Source organism: Hylobates moloch, unplaced genomic scaffold (assembly GCF_009828535.3).
Source record: "Hylobates moloch isolate HMO894 unplaced genomic scaffold, HMol_V3 SCAFFOLD_17, whole genome shotgun sequence".
NCBI classification, from domain to species: Eukaryota; Metazoa; Chordata; class Mammalia; order Primates; family Hylobatidae; genus Hylobates; species Hylobates moloch.
The window spans coordinates 32,418,254-32,437,610 of NW_026652292.1; the positions used below are offsets into that span (position 1 = coordinate 32,418,254).

The following is a 19,357-nucleotide window of genomic DNA, read 5'->3' on the forward strand; positions in this document are numbered from 1 at the left end:
CATAATGTTAGAGCTGCTTTCTCCATCAGACAAAAATGATTTTCATCTTATCAGTTTCCTGCAAGTTAACAGTTAGGTTTCTAGAGTCTGAACTCCAATCAGTAGTTCAGTCTGGTGACTCAAGCAAGCTTATTAGACAGTGCTCACCACGGCACTGAGAAGACAGGCAATCATACTGTAGGCTTTATTTCTAAGTTTTGGATCATTTTTCTTAACAGTCACCCACTTTAGTAAGAAAAATGGAAAGAACATTAAGAACTTTTTACATGGCAAAGAAATCGGGACAGAATCATAAGGTGATGGGAGACTCAGGTGTCCCTGAAACCCCAGGGCTAGGAACCCCTTGCAGCTCTCAGGTAACTGTGCTGGGGGCCACATGTCCTTCTGGAATGGTTCCTGGACCTTAGAGCTGTCAAGGGCCAGTAGTAGATGGGCAGGCATGACTACTCCTCACCCAAACAATTCATTGCAAATGAGCTGACCTGGGATGGAAACCAGATCCCTGTGGAAAACAGCTGGCAAGCAAGCATGTGTCAGCTAAACTCCAGACAGGCAAGAGGTCTCAGCCCTTGAAGACATAGGGTCCTAATGAGTCAATGAAATGTCAATGTATAATCCTTTCACAAAAGACACGTGTATAATCCCTGAATCACAAGCATCCCAAATCCAGGATTCCCAGCATCTGGGGTTGACAGCGTCCTGACCAAAAGCCATCAGGTAAATTGTCATACATAATGGCTGATGTGGAGGTTTGTGAATAGAGTAATAGCCTTGAGGAAACCAGAATAGTGAGTGCTGCACTAAGGTGAGGTATCTAATACGAAGAGACCTAGAATTAGTTCACTCATTAAACTTGAATGCAATGATAAGCTTTATTCATGAAAACTCCTCACTATAGTAAGTCACCACTAAGTTTAATCGATTTTTCCCTACATGTAAGCCCGCTCTGGAAGTGTAGACACCTAAACAGATGCCATACTGTGTGAACAGGCACATCTGAAATGCTAAATGTGCACGTACCTAAAGCAATGAAATGCTGAAGCTTATCCAAAGGACAGATTGTACGGAAGCTTCACTATGTTCAAAGATTGCGAATTCTGTGGTCAAAGATTGTGAAGAATTGCCCAGGACCAGCAATTCTTGGTTCAGTGTGTGTTCCTCCCTTGGAGATTTGACCTCATTTATTTTAGGGTATTGGCTTTGCCTGGCCCAGGGACAAGGTTTCGGGGGGTGTGAACACCTTCACAGAGTGCTATGTGGGTGATAAGGGAGCAAGCTGGCGGGGGCCTCCCTCACCTATGCCTCTCTCCTCTGTCCCTCCAGGAGTGGCCGGGCCGACCTGGCAGCCATCTACCGTGAGCGCATCGACGTGGAAGGCCGCCACTACGGGCCTGCATCCCCTCAGAGGAAAGATGCCCTCAAGGCTGTCAACACTGTCCTGAAGTACATGACCAAGTGGATCCAGGTGACCTGAAGCAAAGACACATGGCCTGGCCTTCTCTCTCTGTCACCCTCTGTTTGTCTCCTCCACAGTCACTCCTGTCAACATCTTCCCTCTTACTGCTAAAGGCCGACTGGGCCTGCACAGGCTTTGATGAGTCCCTTGGCTTCACACAATGCCTCCTGCGATACCAAGTGATCCTTTGTTCCACAGCCGGGCCAGTGAGAGAGACTGACCTGGGTGTGCCTTCTCGCCTGGCTCAGCTGGAGAGATACCCAGCTCTGTGGAATCCTAATAAGTTTGGTAGCAGCTTGACATGTAGACAGGTTCCAGTCCTGATTCTACCTCATGCTTTTGCTGAATGACTACAAGTGTTTGGTTTTGTTTTTACCTTTGCTTTCCCTTCCTGTGCTTTATCCTGTACATCTGTGACATGGGCACGTGATAGTTCTCAAACCAGCACACAAGTTTGTTGAAAGGAGAGCCAAAGAAGATGCAGAAGGTCGACCTTAAAAAGCTGAAAGTGCTGTGTAAGGTGTCAGCACGAATTAAACAAGACTGAGCCTCACAGTCCCCTCTGCAAAGGGCTTCCGTTGTGGTTTTGAACTGGGTCTCCCCAGGGCAAAATAGTAGATGATTAAACACAGAACTGAGGAGATAGCCTTTCTCCTATCATTTGTAGTTGACAAGGTTTTCTGAGAGCACGAGCCTCTCTGTTGGTGCCATAATGACTGTCTTTTCCCACCCCACAGGAGCGGGGCCTGCAGGACCGCCTGAACGTCATCATTTTCTCGGATCACGGAATGACCGACATTTTCTGGATGGACAAAGTGATTGAGCTGAATAAGTACATCAGCCTGAATGACCTGCAGCAAGTGAAGGACCGCGGGCCTGTTGTGAGCCTTTGGCCGGCCCCTGGGAAGCACTCTGAGGCAAGACAGCCCCATGAGGGTGGAGGGGGCCATGTGGGCCTCTGTGTGTTGCCATTTGCACTGTGTCCTCTCCTTGTAGTTTTTTTGTTTGTTTGTTGTTGTTGTTGTTTGTTTCTTTTTTTTAGGTGGAGTTTCATTCTTGTTGCCCAGGCTGGAGTGCAATGGCATGATCTCGGCTCACGGCAACCTCTGCCTCCCAGGTTCAAGTGATTCTCCTGCTTCAGCCTCCCGAGCAGCTGGGACTACAGGCATGCACCACCACACCCGGCTAATTTTGTATTTTTAGTAGAGACAGGGTTTCTCCATGTTGGTCAGGCTGGTCTCGAACTCCTGACCTCAGGGGATACACCCGCCTCGGCCTCCCAAAGTGCTGGGATTACAGGCATGAGCCACCACACTCGGCCCAAGTACTACATTTATAAATGTTAGAAATTTTTCACTGGAAAGCTTTTAAAAGTCTCTTCACAGTATTCAGTTTTTTTCTTGTAGTTCTCTGCATTTTCGTGCTATACTCTTTGAAGCCATGGCATTACATACATACATGTTGACAATTATTATATTTCAGATATTGTAGCCTCCCAGTCAAACAATCTTCCTTGTGAAGGTACCATTTAACATGGATATAATAACATTATCTTATCTATAGACCTTATTCAAATTTAGCCAATTGTCCTAATAACATCCAATGTGGTGTGTGGTAATATTATTTTTCTGGTGCAAAATTTAATCCAGGATTATTCAGGGCATTTGATTATCCTGAAGATTTCATCCCCTTCAGTAAAGACTGATTTCTCAGCCTTTCTTTCTTTCATGTCACTGACATTTTGAAGTATACACGCCATTTATTTTGTAGAATGGTTCTCAGTTTGGATTTTTCTGATGATTTTTCATTATACTTTGTGTTGTGAAGTTTTGCTGAAAATACATCATCTCTATCTCAGTGAATCACAGTAGGAGGCACATGACCTAAGATGGTCCCATTATTCGTGATACTGACTTTGATCATTTGGCTAAGGCCGTGTCCACCAAAATTCTCAACCGTAAAGTTACTGTTTTCCACCTATAATTAGTAATTAATTTGTGTGGTGCTATTTTGAAACTGTATAAGCATCCTATTCCTTATCAAACTTCCACTCACATTTTTTCATCCTTTAGGATTCTTGCCTGAATCAATTATCATGATGATGGTGGCAAATTAATCCTTTTTAAACTCTAACATCCCTTCTATGTTTTATATCACATTTTAACATTTGTCTTCAGTCCTATCTATGTAATCTATTTATTTATTATCAGTATTGTCTCTTGAATTCTTATTTATTCAATAAGATATAACTTATTACTATCACTGTTCATTGTGTTTCTCCTGTGTAAGCTCCATTATTTTGGAGCTTTTTATTTCTTTCTTGCACATGGTGATCTAGGCTTATCTTGCACTTTCCTTGTCCCAATTTTAGAACCTACAATTTCTCAAGGAAACCTTTTAGTGAGGAGTGATATTCAGAAACAGGGTATGTTGCCTAGGTGTGTTCATTGCTAATGAAGTGCCATTGTTTGTAATTCCTCTTCCATAGACAGAGCTAAGAAACATACATATAGAAATGTGGGTATAAAGAATACATACCTATATCTCTCCTTATACCTATATTTATATTTATATTACGAAAAATTATAAACTTGTACTGATAACTCTACTTCCAATACAACACTACAGGGGTTATTCTAATCTTCCCCTTTCCCACATCTCTAATTCCCTTTTCCAGAATAAGAAACCTGACTCTCACTGTCATTGATGCATTTACTCAATCCTAATACGCACAGAAATTAGGTTCAGATACACTAATTTGCCAACTGAGAATAACACAATTACTCAATAGACTGCAAGATCCGTTTGGAGTTCATTTTTTCTTCTTTCAATTGATTGTATACAGTATATAGTAAAAGTACTGTGTTTAAAAGGTAATGATGCTAATTTTTTTCACTACAGTATAGTTACATTTTCATTTGGAAAAAATTGATTTCATTTGTTTGCGTTTGTATTTCAGTTCTTGGCTTTTCTCTCCTTGTTAATTTAAACATATACTTAGTATGCAAAATATTAACGTTTCCAAAATCCAAACTATGTAAAAACATAAACCCATGGATCCTTCCACCCTATTCAAACACTACCCTCATAGGTAATCTGTCACTCTGGATTATTCCCTCTGCATTGTTTTTGCAAGGCAATGCACATAGATATATATATTTTTTCATTATCCCCCATACACATACTTTCCCTTTTCTTGTGAAAAAAAAAAGGATACATCCTATAGTTACTTTTACCCTTTGCTCTTTTTTACTTAACCATATTGGAATTTGCTCCATATTAGCTTATTCTGCTTTTGTTTATTGTAGTTTAAAGCTGAATATTATTTCAGCATGTATATGTATCATAGATTCTTTCTTAAATTTTAATAATTCTTAGTTTATCAGAAATATTAGATCTATGTGTGAGATATATGTTGCAGCCATGTTTCTCTGACTTTTTAATTTGGATCACTAATCTTCTTAACATGATTTTTGCCATGCCAAAATTTTTTATGCCAAATTAATTTACATTTCTCTTGTTGTATCAGGATATTCAATTCCTATTTAGAAAGTGTTTCCCTATACACAGGCTGTGGAAAAATTCACTTTTTCTCTTAGACTCAGCATGGTATCATTTTTCGTATGTAGATATCTGGTGTATTGGAATTCAGTTTTTGATATAGTGTGAAGTCTGGATCAAATACTGCCTTTTTTCTAAATATTGTCCAGTTGTCCTAGCAGCATTTGTTCCAGGCACTATGCCAGGTTCTATAATAACAAGATAAATAGGAACCTGTCCCAGTCTTTATGACCTTATTGTTTCCAAATAGGAAACAGATATTGTAATAAATAATTGCGATATAGTAAGAAAAATGCTTCAAAAGAGAATGCAGTGAGCTCCATTTTTGGTGTAGTGGTCAGGCACAGGCTTACCAATGTGAACACAATCACACTGGATATTGACAGATAAGCAGAAGTTTCTCATTCCAGCAAGAATAGGATGATATTTCTGAGAGAAGGAAGGGTATAGACAAAGCCCAGAGGTCAAAAACAGCAAAATGTGTTCTGAGGGGGTGTAGTGAACCTTTGGAAAAGAGTGGGAGGAGAACTGCTCCAGGTGTGCCTAGATTGGTAGCCAGGACCAAATTATAGAACCCTTATACTCCACACAATGGGAACAAAGATTTTAAACAGTGAGGGATAACACCAGATTTCTAGGTTGTCAGAGCCGTGCTCGCAGCCCTGTGGAGGGTGCTTGGAGAGAACCACCAACAGCTTGCACCGTCCTCCTGGAAAAGCTGCAGGCACTCAACAACAGATCATTAAAGCAGCCATAGGGGCTATACCTTGCAGAGCCACAGGGGCAGAGCTAGCCAAGGCCTTGCAAGCCCACCCCTTGCATCAGCGTGCCCTGGATGTGAGACATGGAATCAAAGGAAATTATTTTGGCACTTTAAGATTTAATGGCTTCCCTGCTGGGTTTCAGACTTGCATGGGGCCTATAGCCCCTTTGTTTAGGACAATTTATCCCATTTGGAATGGGAGTATTCACCTAATGCCTATCCTCTCATGGTATCTTGGAAGTAACTGAATTGTTTTAGATTTAAAAGGCTCATAGGCAGAAGGTACTTGTCTTGCTTCAGATGAGACTCTGGACTTGGACTTTTGAATTAAGGCTGGAATGAGTTAAGATTTTGAGGGACTGTTGAAATGGCATGGTTTTGTTTTGAATTGTAAGAAGGACATGAGATTTGGAAGGGGCCAGGGGCAGAATGACATGGCTTGGCTTTGTGTCCCCATCCAACCTCATCTCAAGTTGTGATCCTTAGTGAAGGAGGAGAGGCCTGGTGGGAGGTGATTGGATCATGTGTGCAGATTTCCCCTTGCTGTTCTTTTGACAGTGATTGAGTTCTCATGAGATCTGGATGTTTGAAAATGTGTAGCACCTCCTCCCTTGCCTTCTCTCTCTCCTGCTCCACCATGGTAAGATGTGCTTGCTTTCCCTTCACCTTCTGCCACAATTGTAAGTTTCCTGAGGCCTCCCAGCCATGCTTCCTATACATCGTGTGGAACTGTGAGTCAATTACACCTCTTATCTTCATAAATTACCCAGTCTCAGGCAGTTCTTTACAGTAATGTGAAAACAGACTAATACACCAGACTAAAAAATAAAAAGAGAAGATCCAAAAAAGTAAAATCAGAAACAGAAAAAAAGATATAACAACAAAGACCACAGAAATACAAAGAATCATTAAAAGTTTCTATATTATTACAAACAACAATATGCCAACAAATTGGAAAACCTAGAAGAAAAGTATAAATTCCAAGGCACGTAAAACCTACCATGACTGAGCAATCAAGAAATAGAAAACCTCAACAAACTCATTATGAGGAATGAGATCAAAGCCATAACAGAGTCTCTCATTAAAGAAAAGCCCAAAACCTGATGAATTCACTGATGAATTCTATCAAACATCCAAATAATGAATACCAATTCTACTCAAAGACTTCAAAACAGTTAAAGATCAGGGGCTATTTTCAAACTCATTCTATAGGGCCAGCCATACTCTGATACCAAAATCAGACAAGGGCATAATAAGAAAAAAACACTATAGGCCAATGTAATTGATGAAGATAGATGCAAAAATCCTCAACAAAATACTAGCAAAACAAATTCAACAACACATTAAAAAGATCATTCACCACGATCAAGTGGGATTCATCCCAGGGATGCAAGAGTAGTTCAACATATGCAAATCAACAAACATGATACATCACATTAACAGAACCAAGAACAAAACCATATGATCATTTCAATAGATGCATAAAAGCATTCAGTAAAATTCAACACCTTTTTATGATTTAAAAAGAAACCCTCAACAAACTAGGTATAGAAGGAACATACCTCAAAATCATAAAGGCTACATATGACACACCACAACTAACATCATATCGAGTAGCAAAAAATTGAAAGCCTTTCCTCTAAGATCTGAAATAAGACAAGGATGCCCACTTTCACTACTTTTATTCAATATCATAGTGGAAGTTCTGGACAGAGAAGTTAGGCAACAGAAATAAATAAAGACATCCAAATTGGAAAGGAGGTAGTCAAATTAGCCTTGTTCACAGAAGACATGATTTTATACTTAAAAATCCTAGAGACCTTAGCAAAAAACTATTAGAATTCATAAGCAAATTCAGTAAAGTTGCATGATAAAAAATCAACATACAAAAACCAGTAGCATTTCCATATGCCAACAGCAAACAACCTGAAAAAGCAATAAAGAAATTCCATTTATAATAGCTACAAAAAATATAAAATACCTAGAAATCAATTTAACAAAAGATGTAAAAGATATATATGGAAAACTATAAAACTCCACTGAAAGAAATTGAAGAGGACACAATAAATACAAAGCTATTCCTTGTTCATGGACTAGAAGAATAAATATTGTTAAAATGCCAATACTACCCAAAGCAAACTTACAAATTCAATGCAATTATTATCAAAATATCAACAACGTTATTCACAGAAATAGAAAAAAATTATAAAATGTATATGGAACCATAAAAGATCCTGAGTAACCAAAGCAATCCTGAGCAAAAAGATGGAAGCCAGAGGCATCAAACTACATGACTTCAAAATATACTGCAAACCTATAGTAACCAAATCAGCATGGTACTGGCATGAAAACAGACACATAGACCAATGGAACAGAAGAGCCCAGATACAAACCTACACATGTGTAGCAACTTTATCTTCAACAAAGATGCCAAGAACATGCAATGAGGAAAGGACAGTCTTTACAATAAATGGTGCTGGAGAATCTGTAAAACTGGATATACACAAAGAATAAAACCAAGCCACTATCTCTCACCATACAAAAAAATAAGGTCAAAGTGGATTTAAAACTTAATTCTAAGACTTAAAACTATGAAACTACTAGAAGAAGACATTGAGGAACCATTCCAAGACATTGGTCTCAGCAAAGACTTTTTTAGTTAGACATCAAAAGTAAGGCAACCAAAGCAAAAATAGACAAATGGGATTACATCGAGCCAAAAAGCTTCTGCACAGCAAAGGAAACAGTCAACAAAATGAAAAGACAGCCCAAAGAATGGAGAAAATATTTGCAAACCATTCATTTCACAATGGATTAATAACCAGAATATATAAGCAGCTCAAACAACTTAATAGCAAATAAATAATTTAGTTAAAAATGGGAAAAAGATCTGAGTAGACATTTCTCAAAATAACCAACAGATATGTAAGAAAATCTTCAGCATTATTTATCCTCAGAAAAATGCAAATCAAAATCACAATGTGTTATCATCTCATCACAGTAAAAATGGCTTTTATCTGAAAGACAGGGAATAATGAATGCTGACAAGGAAGTCGAGAAAGGAGAACACTCATACACTGTAAATTAATACAGCCACTATGGAAAACTCTATCAAGTTTCCTCAAAAAACTAAAGACGGAACTACCATATGATGCAGCAATTCCACTACTAGATATATAATCCAAAAGAAAAAAAGTCAATAATCGGCCGGGCGCGGTGGCTCACGCTTGTAATCCCAGCACTTTGGGAGGCCGAGGCGGGTGGATCACGAGGTCAGGAGATCGAGACCACGGTGAAACCCCGTCTCTACTAAAAATACAAAAAAAAATTAGCCGGGCGCGGTGGCGGGCGCCTGTAGTCCCAGCTACTCGGAGAGGCTGAGGCAGGAGAATGGCGTGAACCCAGGAGGCGGAGCTTGCAGTGAGCCGAGATTGCGCCACTGCACTCCAGCCTGGGCGACACAGCGAGACTCCATCTCAAAAAAAAAAAAAAAAAAAAAAAAAAAAAAAAAAAAAAAAAAAAAAAGAAAAAAAGTCAATAATCAAAGAGATAGCTGCATTCCCAAGTTTATTGCAGCACTGTTTACAATAACCCAAATAAGGCAATCAAACTAAGTGCACATCAGTGGACAACGGATAAAGAAAATGTGATTTAAATCCACAATGAAATATTATTCAGCTATAGAAAATAATGAAATGGTGTCATTTACAGCAACATGGATTGAATTAGAGGCCATTATATTAAGTGAAATAAGCCAAGCATAGAAAGAAAAATATCCAGTGTTCTCACCCATATGTAGCAGCTTACAAAAGTGGATCTTATGAAAGTAGAGAGTAGATTGGTGATTACTAGAACAAATAATTATGTTCTCCTTTAGGCCACTATCCTATACTTGAAATTTCAGTTATGAGTTGGAAAAATACTACACGTGAGCACAGGAAACCTACACTTCTTCAGTATCCCTGAAGTCATTTATTTATTAAAGTTTTAAATAAGGAAGTGATGGAAACATGTAGTTAACAAATGTACAAGTATTTCAATACACTAATTTGGCTATCAGACTATCAAAAACAACCCAATCAAGTGTTTTTCCTACTTTCAGAGCTCTACTCAAATACTACTGCAAAATAGAAGGAAGAATATTTCATCTCAACCTCAGAAATGTCCAAAGATTGAGGAATACTGAAAGAAACTCTAGAACACTTGAACCCCAACACTTGAACCCAAAGATAAAACTGAACAGATTCATGAATCCACAGAATCATTTGTAGATTTTGGTGTGCATGGTCTGTTAAAGTAGTGGGTCTATAGCTTTCAGCAGTTTGTCGAAAGCTATTGGAACCACCAAAATAAGATGACCATATATTACTGCTGAGAAATCAGACACTGTAAGGCAGATACAAAGGGAAATGTATAAAAAGGATATTCAGTGAACATTCCAAAACTCAATCTAGAAAGTGATCAAAAGTGCATTAAAACTATCTAAACATTAACAAGGCCTGAAATTTACCTTCAGAAGTTTATAATGACTCAGACTTTTTCTCCCAAGATGGTTAATTTTTGATGTTGTTCAAAGCTTCAGAAACCCTCAGATTGAGAAACCCAGAGCCTGAAGACCCAGATTCACCCAACTCTGTTATTAATTTTTCATTTGACATTAAACAAATTATTTCAGTTCCCTGGATCTCTGTATGAGGGTTCCCCTTTCTCGACTTTCTTGTCAGCATTCATTATTCCCTGTCTTTCAAATAAAAGCCATTTTTACTGTGATGAGATGGTATCACATTGTGATTGTGATCTTATCTGTTGTAATATCTGCTGTTTTGTGTTCGGGTGATCAGATCCAACACAAGGTCCTGGGGTTGACAAAGTCTGGCGGAGTCAAAGGATTGAGAAAAGACAGTTTGAGAGAGAAATGTGGGCGCCAGGGGGCCATCACAATCGTAGAGGTTGCGAAGGCCCCGAGCTCTGGGAGCCCATGCTGTTTATTGGTAATCCAACAAAGAAACAAGTGGTGAGAATGTGAGGGTCAAAGGGGCAGGAGCATGATCTACAGCTGTGATGGTTTGGCATTTATAAGGAACATGTTCTGCTACTTGAGATAATGGGAATACAATCAATCTGGGAGCCTAGGAGGGCTAGACAAGGAGCCAGCAAGTCTAGACACATTCCAGAGGACATTATGTCAGACATGCATGCCCTGCCTCAGTTTTCTTCCCAACACTCAGCTTTTTCCCAATAGTTTTGTTTCTAATTGAGCTTATTTGGTTCTTCGCTCTTCGTTTCTTGGTTAATCTTGCTAATGGTCTATCAATTTTATTTATCTTTTCAAAGAACCAGATTTTTGCTTTATCTTTTGTATTTTTTTTTGTTTCAATTTCATTTAGTTCGGCACTGATCTTGTTATTTTTCTTCTGCTAGTTTGGGGTTTGGTTTGTTTTTGTTTCTCTAGCTCCATGAGGTGTGACCTTAGATTGTCTATTTGTGCTCTTTCAGACTTTTTGATGTAGGCATTTGATGCTATGAACTTTCCTCTTAGCACTGCCTTTGCTGTATCCCAGAGATTTTGATACGTTGTGTCACTATTATCATTCAGTTCAAATAATTTTTTAGCTTACCTCTTGATTTGTTGACCCAATGATCACTCAGAAGCAGATTATTTAATTTCCATGTTTTTGCATGGTTTTGAGGGTTCCTTTTGGAGTGGACTTCCAGTTTTCTTCACTGTGATCTGAGAGAGTACATGCTATAATTTCAATTTTTTTTAATTTGTTGAGACTTCTTTTGTGGCCTATCATCTGGTCTATCTTGGAGAATATTCCATGTGCTGATGAATAGAATGTATAGAATGTTCTGTAAATATCTGTTATTTGCTCTAGGGTATACTTTAAGTCCATTGTTTCTTTGTTGACTTTCTGTCTTGATGACCTGTCTAGTGCTGTCAGTGGAGTATTGAAGTCCCCCACTATTATTGTGTTGCCATATATCTTATTTCTTAGATCTAATAGTAATTGTTTTATAAATTTGGGAGCTCCAGTGTTAGGTGCATATATATTTAGGATTGTGATATTTTCCTGTTGGACTAGTCCTTTTATGATTGTATAATGTGCCTATTTGTCTTTTTTTAACTGCTGTTGCTTTAAAGTCTGTTTTGTCTTATTTAAGTATAGCTACTCCTGCTCACTTTTGGTGTCCATATGCATAGAATATCTTTTTCTACTCTTTATCTTAAGTTTCTGTGAGTCCTTATGTGTCACATGAGTTTCTTGAATCCAGCAGACACTTGGCTGGTGAATTCTTATCCAATCTGCCATTCTGTATCTTTTGAGTGAAGCATTTAGGCCATTTACATTCAACGTTAGTATTGAGATGTGAGATACTATTCTATTCATCACATTATTTGTTGCCTGTATACCTTGGCTTCTTTTTTTTCATTGTGTTGTTTAAGGAGATTCTATTTTCCTGTATTTCAAAGATTTGTTTCAAGATTTAGAGCTTCTTTTAGAATACAAAGGACATGATCTCTTTTTTTTTTTGGTCTTTTTTTTTTTTCCATAATTTTTTTTTTATTATACTTTAGGGTTTTAGGGTACATGTGCACAATGTGCAGGTTTGTTACATATGTATCCATGTGCCATGTTGATTTCCTGCACCCATTAACTCGTCATTTAGCATTAGGTGTATCTCCTAATGCTGTCCCTCCCCCCTCCCCCACCCCACAACAGTCCCCGGAGTGTGATGTTCCCCTTCCTGTGTCCATGAGTTCTCATTGTTCAATTCCCACCTATGAGTGAGAACATGCGGTGTTTGGTTTTTTGTCCTTGCGATAGTTTACTGAGAATGATGTTTTCCAGTTTCATCCAAGGACATGATCTCTTGAGGCTTCTATGACTTCGCTCACCACCCAATCCCTCCTATTTTACCACAGCTGATGTGCTCTTGAAAGTGCCACCTCCTGGCTGGAGGCCAACCAACACAAAACCAGTGCATTTAACAAAAATACAACCAAGGACCCTCACAGAGTCCACTTCACTCCCCTGCTGTCTCCACTGGAGCAGGTGCTGGTATCCATGGCTGAGACACCTGAAGATAGATCACATCACAAGACTCTGAAGACACTCCCCAGTACCAGTCTGGAGGCTGGTCGCTTTCTTCAGTGGCTAGATCCAGAAGAGAAATAACAATCACTGCAGTTTGGCAGCCCCATCCCTAGGGGGAAGGGAAGAGTACCATATCAAGGGAGCACTCTGTGGGACAAAAGAATCTGAACAGCAGCCCTTGAGTCCTAGATCTTCCCTCTGACATAGTTTACCCAAATGAGAAAGAATCAGAAAAAGAATTCTGGTACTATGAGAAAACAAGTTTCTTTTACACCCCCAAAAGATCACACTAGCTCACAAGCAATGTATCCAAACCAAGATGAAATCTCTGAACTACCAGAAAAAGAACTCAGAAGGTTGACTATTAAGCCAATCAAGGAGACACCAGAGAAAAGTGAAACCGAACTTAAAGCAATCAAAAATGATTCAGGATATGAATGGAAAAATCTCTAGTGAAATAGCCTAAATAAAAGCAATCACAACTTCTGGAAATGAAGGACACAGACAACTGCAAAATGCACTGGGAAGTCTCAGCAATAGAATCAAACAAGTAGAAGAAAGAACTTCAGACCTCGAAGACAAGACTTTCAAATTAACCCTATTCAACAAAGACAAAAGAAAAAGAACCTAAAAAGATGAACAAAGCCTACAAGAAGCTTTGGATTATGTTAAATGACTGAACCTAAGAATAATTGGTGTTCCCCAGGATGAAGAGAAATCTGAAGGTTTGAAAAATATATTTGGGGGAATAATTGAGGAAAACATCCCCAGCCTTGCCAGAGATCTAGACATCCAAAGACTAGAAGCTTAAAAAACACCTGGGAAATATACCACAAAAGATCATCACCTAGGCACATAGTCATCATGTTATGTAAAGCTAAGATGATGGAAAGAATCTTAAGAGCCATGAGGATAAAGCATCAGGTAACCTATAAAGGAAAACCTATCAGATTAACAGCAGATTTCTCAGCAGAAACCCTGCAAGCTATTAGAAGGAATGGGGTCCTATCTTTAGCCTCCTGAAACAAAACAATTTTCAACCAAGAATTCTGTATCCAGAGAAACTACACTTAATAAATGAAGAAAAGATAAGGTCTTTTTTAGAAAAATACATGCTGAGAGAATTCGCCACTACTAAGCCAGCACTGCAAGAACTATTGTATTTATTTTAATGCTAAAATTGTCCCAGGTTTGAGTTGTTGTAGCCTCACGAAACGGGCCCGTGTGTTTTTTGCTAGGTTTGTTTACATCCTTATTCTGTTTTTAAGCACTTTCTTACTTTTTAGCCAGAAAAGAAGCTCTAGGCCCTAAAGTGTACAGACACACAAATATATTTACAACTACTTATATATATTTATTAAAAACCATGAGTTCATACAAATAACTCAAGTTCCATTATTTCAATCCAATACCACAGGATTCCTGCCAGTTTTCTTTCTTTCTATATTGTGTCTTTTTTCTGACAGTGAGCAACCTGACTCCTGACATCTTCAATATATTTACACATTTGCTCAATCCTACAATCAGAACACAGTGCCAAATTTTCTAACTCCTGTTACTGGTAAAACCAAACCTACTTCCACTTAATGAGGTATGGAGAATAGTCAATTCATGGAGACAGAAAGTAGAACGCAGACTACCAGGGGCTAGGGGGAAGAAATAAGGGGAATTATTGTTTAATAAGTACAGAGTTTCAGTTTGGGATGATGAAACAGTGCTGAAGATAGATAGTGGTGATGGCTGCACAACAGCAAGACTCTATGCAATGCCACTGAATTGTGCACTTTTCAATAGTTGAAGTAGTAAATTCTATGAAATCCATATTTCATCATGATTTAAACAACACTACAACACTGGTTAGACTTCAAAATTTATTTGTACTTGTTTTTGTCTTTAAACTGGGGAGATAGAGATGATAGATAGATAGACAGACAGACAGACAGATAAATAGATAGATAGATGATACATAATAGATTCAAAATCTACATATATTACTTATCTTTTTTAAGTATGGTTATCTTATTTATTGAAATATAGCCAATTTATTTTTATGTTGATTCCATTTAGTCTCTGTCCTTTAATTTAGGTTTAAAACTATGTAAGATAATAATATAATTCTAGATGTCAAACCTATCTAGAAAGGAAAAGTCACTTCCTCCCCAATCCCTTCCCTGTTTCCACCCAGCCCCTGGAGATAATCAGTCTCATTCTTTTCTAATTTATCCTTCCTTATTTCTTTTTGCAAAAATAAGCAGATACACAAAAGGTATTATAAATTCTTTCAAAGAATAAACCATCTCCTAGAACCTACAACACTTCGCTCTATAGAAATCTTTCTAATTCATTTACATGGCTGTATAGTATTCCATTGTGTGGCTGTGCCATGGTTTCTTCAACTAATCTCCTATATATGGGCATTTAGGATGTTCCTAATATTTTTCAACGTATGGTAAATAATGCTGCAATAAGCAGATGTATTTGGATCTTGTTGGAGATAATCTTCAAGGAAAATTTCTAGATGTGAGAATCCTAGGTCAAAAGATAAATGCATGTGTTGTGTAGTTTTCTTAAATATTGCCAAATCCTCCTCCATAAGGTTCTACCATTTTGTTTCCCCACCAGCAAAGCTGACAGAGCCTGTATCCTCACAGCCTCACCACAGAGTGTTACTAAATCTTTGTAATGTTTGCCAATCTAATGAGAAATGGTATCATAATGTAGTTTTAACTTGCCTTCCTCTGAAAGTGAGCAAAGGCAAGCATCTTTTCATGTGTTTAAGGGTCACTTAGGTGATGCATGTGTGTGCACAGACGTGTGTGTGTAAATTTTATGCTCTCAGATTTTGCCCATTTTTTTCAAGTTTCTTCTCATTTGTTAGTCTATTGGGATATTTGAATAACACTGGTGTTGAGAATCCTCAAAGGAGAGTATAATTGCAGTTAGATAAACAAAGTGTCCAGAAAACAGATGGTCTCTGTGCTCAGTGAACTTGGAAGCTGTGGAAATCAGACTTGATTGGACCATCCAAACGAATACTTCAGCTCAATCATAAGGCCCAGCAGAGTTCAGCGTCCGGCCTGAGGAAGCAAAATCCAGCAAGATTCTGAAACGGGGTCTGGTAGGCTGCTTTCTTGTCAGAGTCACACCATAGCAAGATCACACCTCTCCCACCCTTACATACCCCTAAAACAGAACAGAAGACAATGGAATAGAACAGACTCACCAGTGTTCAGTTATTTTGTCTTGCTCAACACCAACAACTTTTTTTTTTTAATTATACTTTAAGTTCTAGGGTACATGTGCACAATGTACAGGTTTGTTACATATGTATACATGCACCATGTTGGTGTGCTGCACCTATTAACTTGTCGTTTACATTAGGTATATCTCCTAATGTTATCCCTCCCCCTCCCCCCACCGCATGACAGGCCCTGGTGTGTGATGTTCCCCTTCCTGTGTCCAAGTGTTCTCATTGTTCAATTCCCACCTATGAGTGAGAACATGCGAACACCAACAACTTTTTTATGGAGAAGTTAGCAGGGAGCCCGGGGAGCTCCCTGTGACCCTCACATTCCTGACCCCCCATCTCCATCAGAGGAATGAGGTGACAACCAAGCACCCCTGCCTACCATCCTGGAGGAGGGAAGGCATTCGTGCCAGCCTGGGACGGCAAAGAAAGGAGGAGGCCTGTACCGAGCCAGGCCTGAGGCCCCGGGTGCCCCCAGTGGCTCCGCAGGCTCTGGGACATGGTGGATGGTGAGGTGGGCATTCCTGTGGATTCAAAGACTCACAAAGCTCTGGGGGCTGCTTTGCTCTGAGACATGGTGGCAAGGAGCCTGGCTCCTTGCCCATTTTTCACTTGGGATTTTCAATGATGCTTTTCCCTCAATTTTAAGACTCTTCTATCTGGTAGGGTAGAGTATGGTGAGTTGGGATCTCCTTAATGCATGGATTTTGCAGTTGGTGATTGGGGTTAGGAGGTTGCATTGTCCAACTTCCTACTTGTCTGTCCTCTGCAGAACCACACATTCCCTCCTGTTGTATATTTTTTCTTCATCATCCAGTATCCAAAGAATGCCTCCCCCTTCTCTTTCACCCTTTCCTCCCTCGGAAATGAAGACTTCTCCTGACTGTCACCAACAGTCCCTAATGCTTTCATGTCCTTTTCCTGTCATCAAAGCTTGGATCTCCGAGGACTTTTTCTCAGAATTTTCATATGCAATGTAGACTGTCTCTTCCTGGGCACACATTTAACTCATCTGCAGGCCATCCATGGTCCTTTTCTCTTTTCCTACACTGCAGGACCGTTCTCTAGATGGCCTTGGGCTGATGCAGTTCTCCTATCATGTCTCTCCTGTAGATCTCAAGAATAATTGTAGAATAGTATACTGGGAATGCAACATCTTGAGACAGGGAGGAACTGGCTGGGACAGCCCAGGCTCTGTTCCCATGCCCCCACCTCTAGAACAGGATGTCCTTCAGTGCTTTAGCCCAGTGTGTCACGTTGCCTTCAGGTATAAAACCCAGGCTGGGCTGCTTTCTGGGGTCACTCATCTGCTGTGCAAGTGTGGCGCACTAAATGGAGATTCCATCAACACTGGGCAGCTTTCCTGAGCTTTGGGGAATCAGCTCCCAATGAATCTAGGCCTCCTTGCTGCCTATCTGTAAGTAATAAACCCACTTCGTGTCACTTGCTGGAGGTGAAGGCTGGGTTCTGTCTCACTGGACTCAGATAAGTTACTAACCAGTGCACAGTGAACCTGTTTAACAAAATTGGCACAGCAAGCACGGTTCGGTCTGACAGAAGCATGGCTTATTAGGGAAACAGGAGGGGTGATACCCCCCAGTTTCTAACACATGGTGGAAAGGCCAGTCCGGGTTGCAGGGTCTGAACATGCATCTGGATGTTTTCTGGGGACGGAACAGTGAGAAGTGGAACAAACGTCACCCACAAAGATGTGAACGAGCTGGCTGCATGAACATAGGCAGCAGAAAGGGATGTGGAAATGTGACCGCAGCTCATAATCCTCTGGTTTGGGGGTACTTATGTAATCGCTCATTCCTGGGGCCGGAAACTTCCAGGAGTGGGAACTCAGCAGCAGCCTGAGGCACTTGAGAGGGAACAGGAAAGACAGTCTCAGATGATCCCTGAGGTCTCTGAGTGAGAACCAACATGAGCTGTGGGACCTGACTAGGAGGGAGACTTTCTTTTCAAAGGGCAGATACGGAGAAAGCCCAGGGAAGTCTTGCACAGCATGGTTAGTGTGGCTGTTTGAAGAAGGGATAATGCAGACCCAAATGTCTGGCTGGATGGTGCAGTTAGGGGTAAGGTTAAGGTCTCCAGGTGCCCACCAGAGACTAGTGGTCCTATACTGCTGTCAAGCGAAAAGGAGGAAAGAGAGAAAAAATTAAACTGATGACATCAGGAAGTTTTAAGACGAACACAGTGACTGAAGGTGTTTATCTGCTTTGGATAAGGCTTTTTGTGCCATTTTGTGTGGCAGTGACTGCAGTTCCTACCCCTGAGTGCATTATTATAGGCATTGACATGTTGGCTGCTCTGGTACAGAACATCACGGCTGCCTGAGAAGCTCTGCCCCTCACAGCCAAGAATTTGAGCCATAACAATGGGACATATCCACTCCTGCCTGTCACCTAAGCTACCCAAGTCCCAGTGGGTTATTCAACAAAAGCCATACTGCATACTGAGTGCAGAATTGCACATTGCTTTGTTAATTCTGGATTTGGTACAAAACATCCTATTGCAATGTAACAGCCCAGTTTGACTGGTCAAAAAGGCCTTCAGGGCATGAAGACTAACAATGGACTGTTGCAGGCTGACTGCCAAGGCCACTTGGCATTTCTTGGTTTACAGATGGCTCTGGGAAACTACAAACCGATGGGGTCTCTTGTGGTTTCCCAGATGTAATTTACAGATGGCCAGCCAGTGAATGGCCATCTCTTGACTTTTACTGGACGTAGATGTTCTGCCCAATGGGCCAACTTCACACAGTGGTGATGGCCATGCCAGCCACCCCTGCTACCATATCTTAATACATACTTTTTGACTGATGGGCTGTTCACTCTCAGGTCACGAAAATGGCAACCGAGTGACTGAACTATTAAAGGACCTCTGCGTGGGAACAAAGACTACAACCACTCGCTGCCTAAAAGGGAGAAATATCTGTCACTTGCGTGGATGCTGGGACTACCATGGCAACCCATGAAAAGAATTTATATCATCTTTTTGGATACACCGCAGGACTTCACTCTGACCAAGGAATGGTCTGCTAGTGGGATAGTACCCCTATCCAACTAGGGCAATAAGGACACTAAACACTGCTCTCCAGTGCCAGGGAAGCACAGCCCTGAGAGCATGTCAGGAAACATTGGGCTTGGTGAGTGTGGAGGTGGATCACGCAGCTGCTTGATTAGGCTACACCTGTGAAATCCCAATCACAGTATTCTCAACCATTC

The 19,357-nt window shown here is 40.2% G+C and overlaps 1 protein-coding gene across 1 annotated transcript; it reads left to right on the top strand.

The window, feature by feature from the left end:
- Positions 1–429: 429 nt before the first annotated feature.
- Positions 430–4,710, top strand: LOC116456743 (bis(5'-adenosyl)-triphosphatase enpp4-like). Its single transcript, XM_032135547.2, has 3 exons — positions 430–532; positions 1,269–1,465; positions 2,194–4,710. Exons 1-3 carry the CDS (start codon positions 430–432, stop codon positions 2,581–2,583), a joined length of 690 nt encoding a protein of 229 aa, XP_031991438.2. The 3' UTR covers positions 2,584–4,710.
- Positions 4,711–19,357: the final 14,647 nt, after the last annotated feature.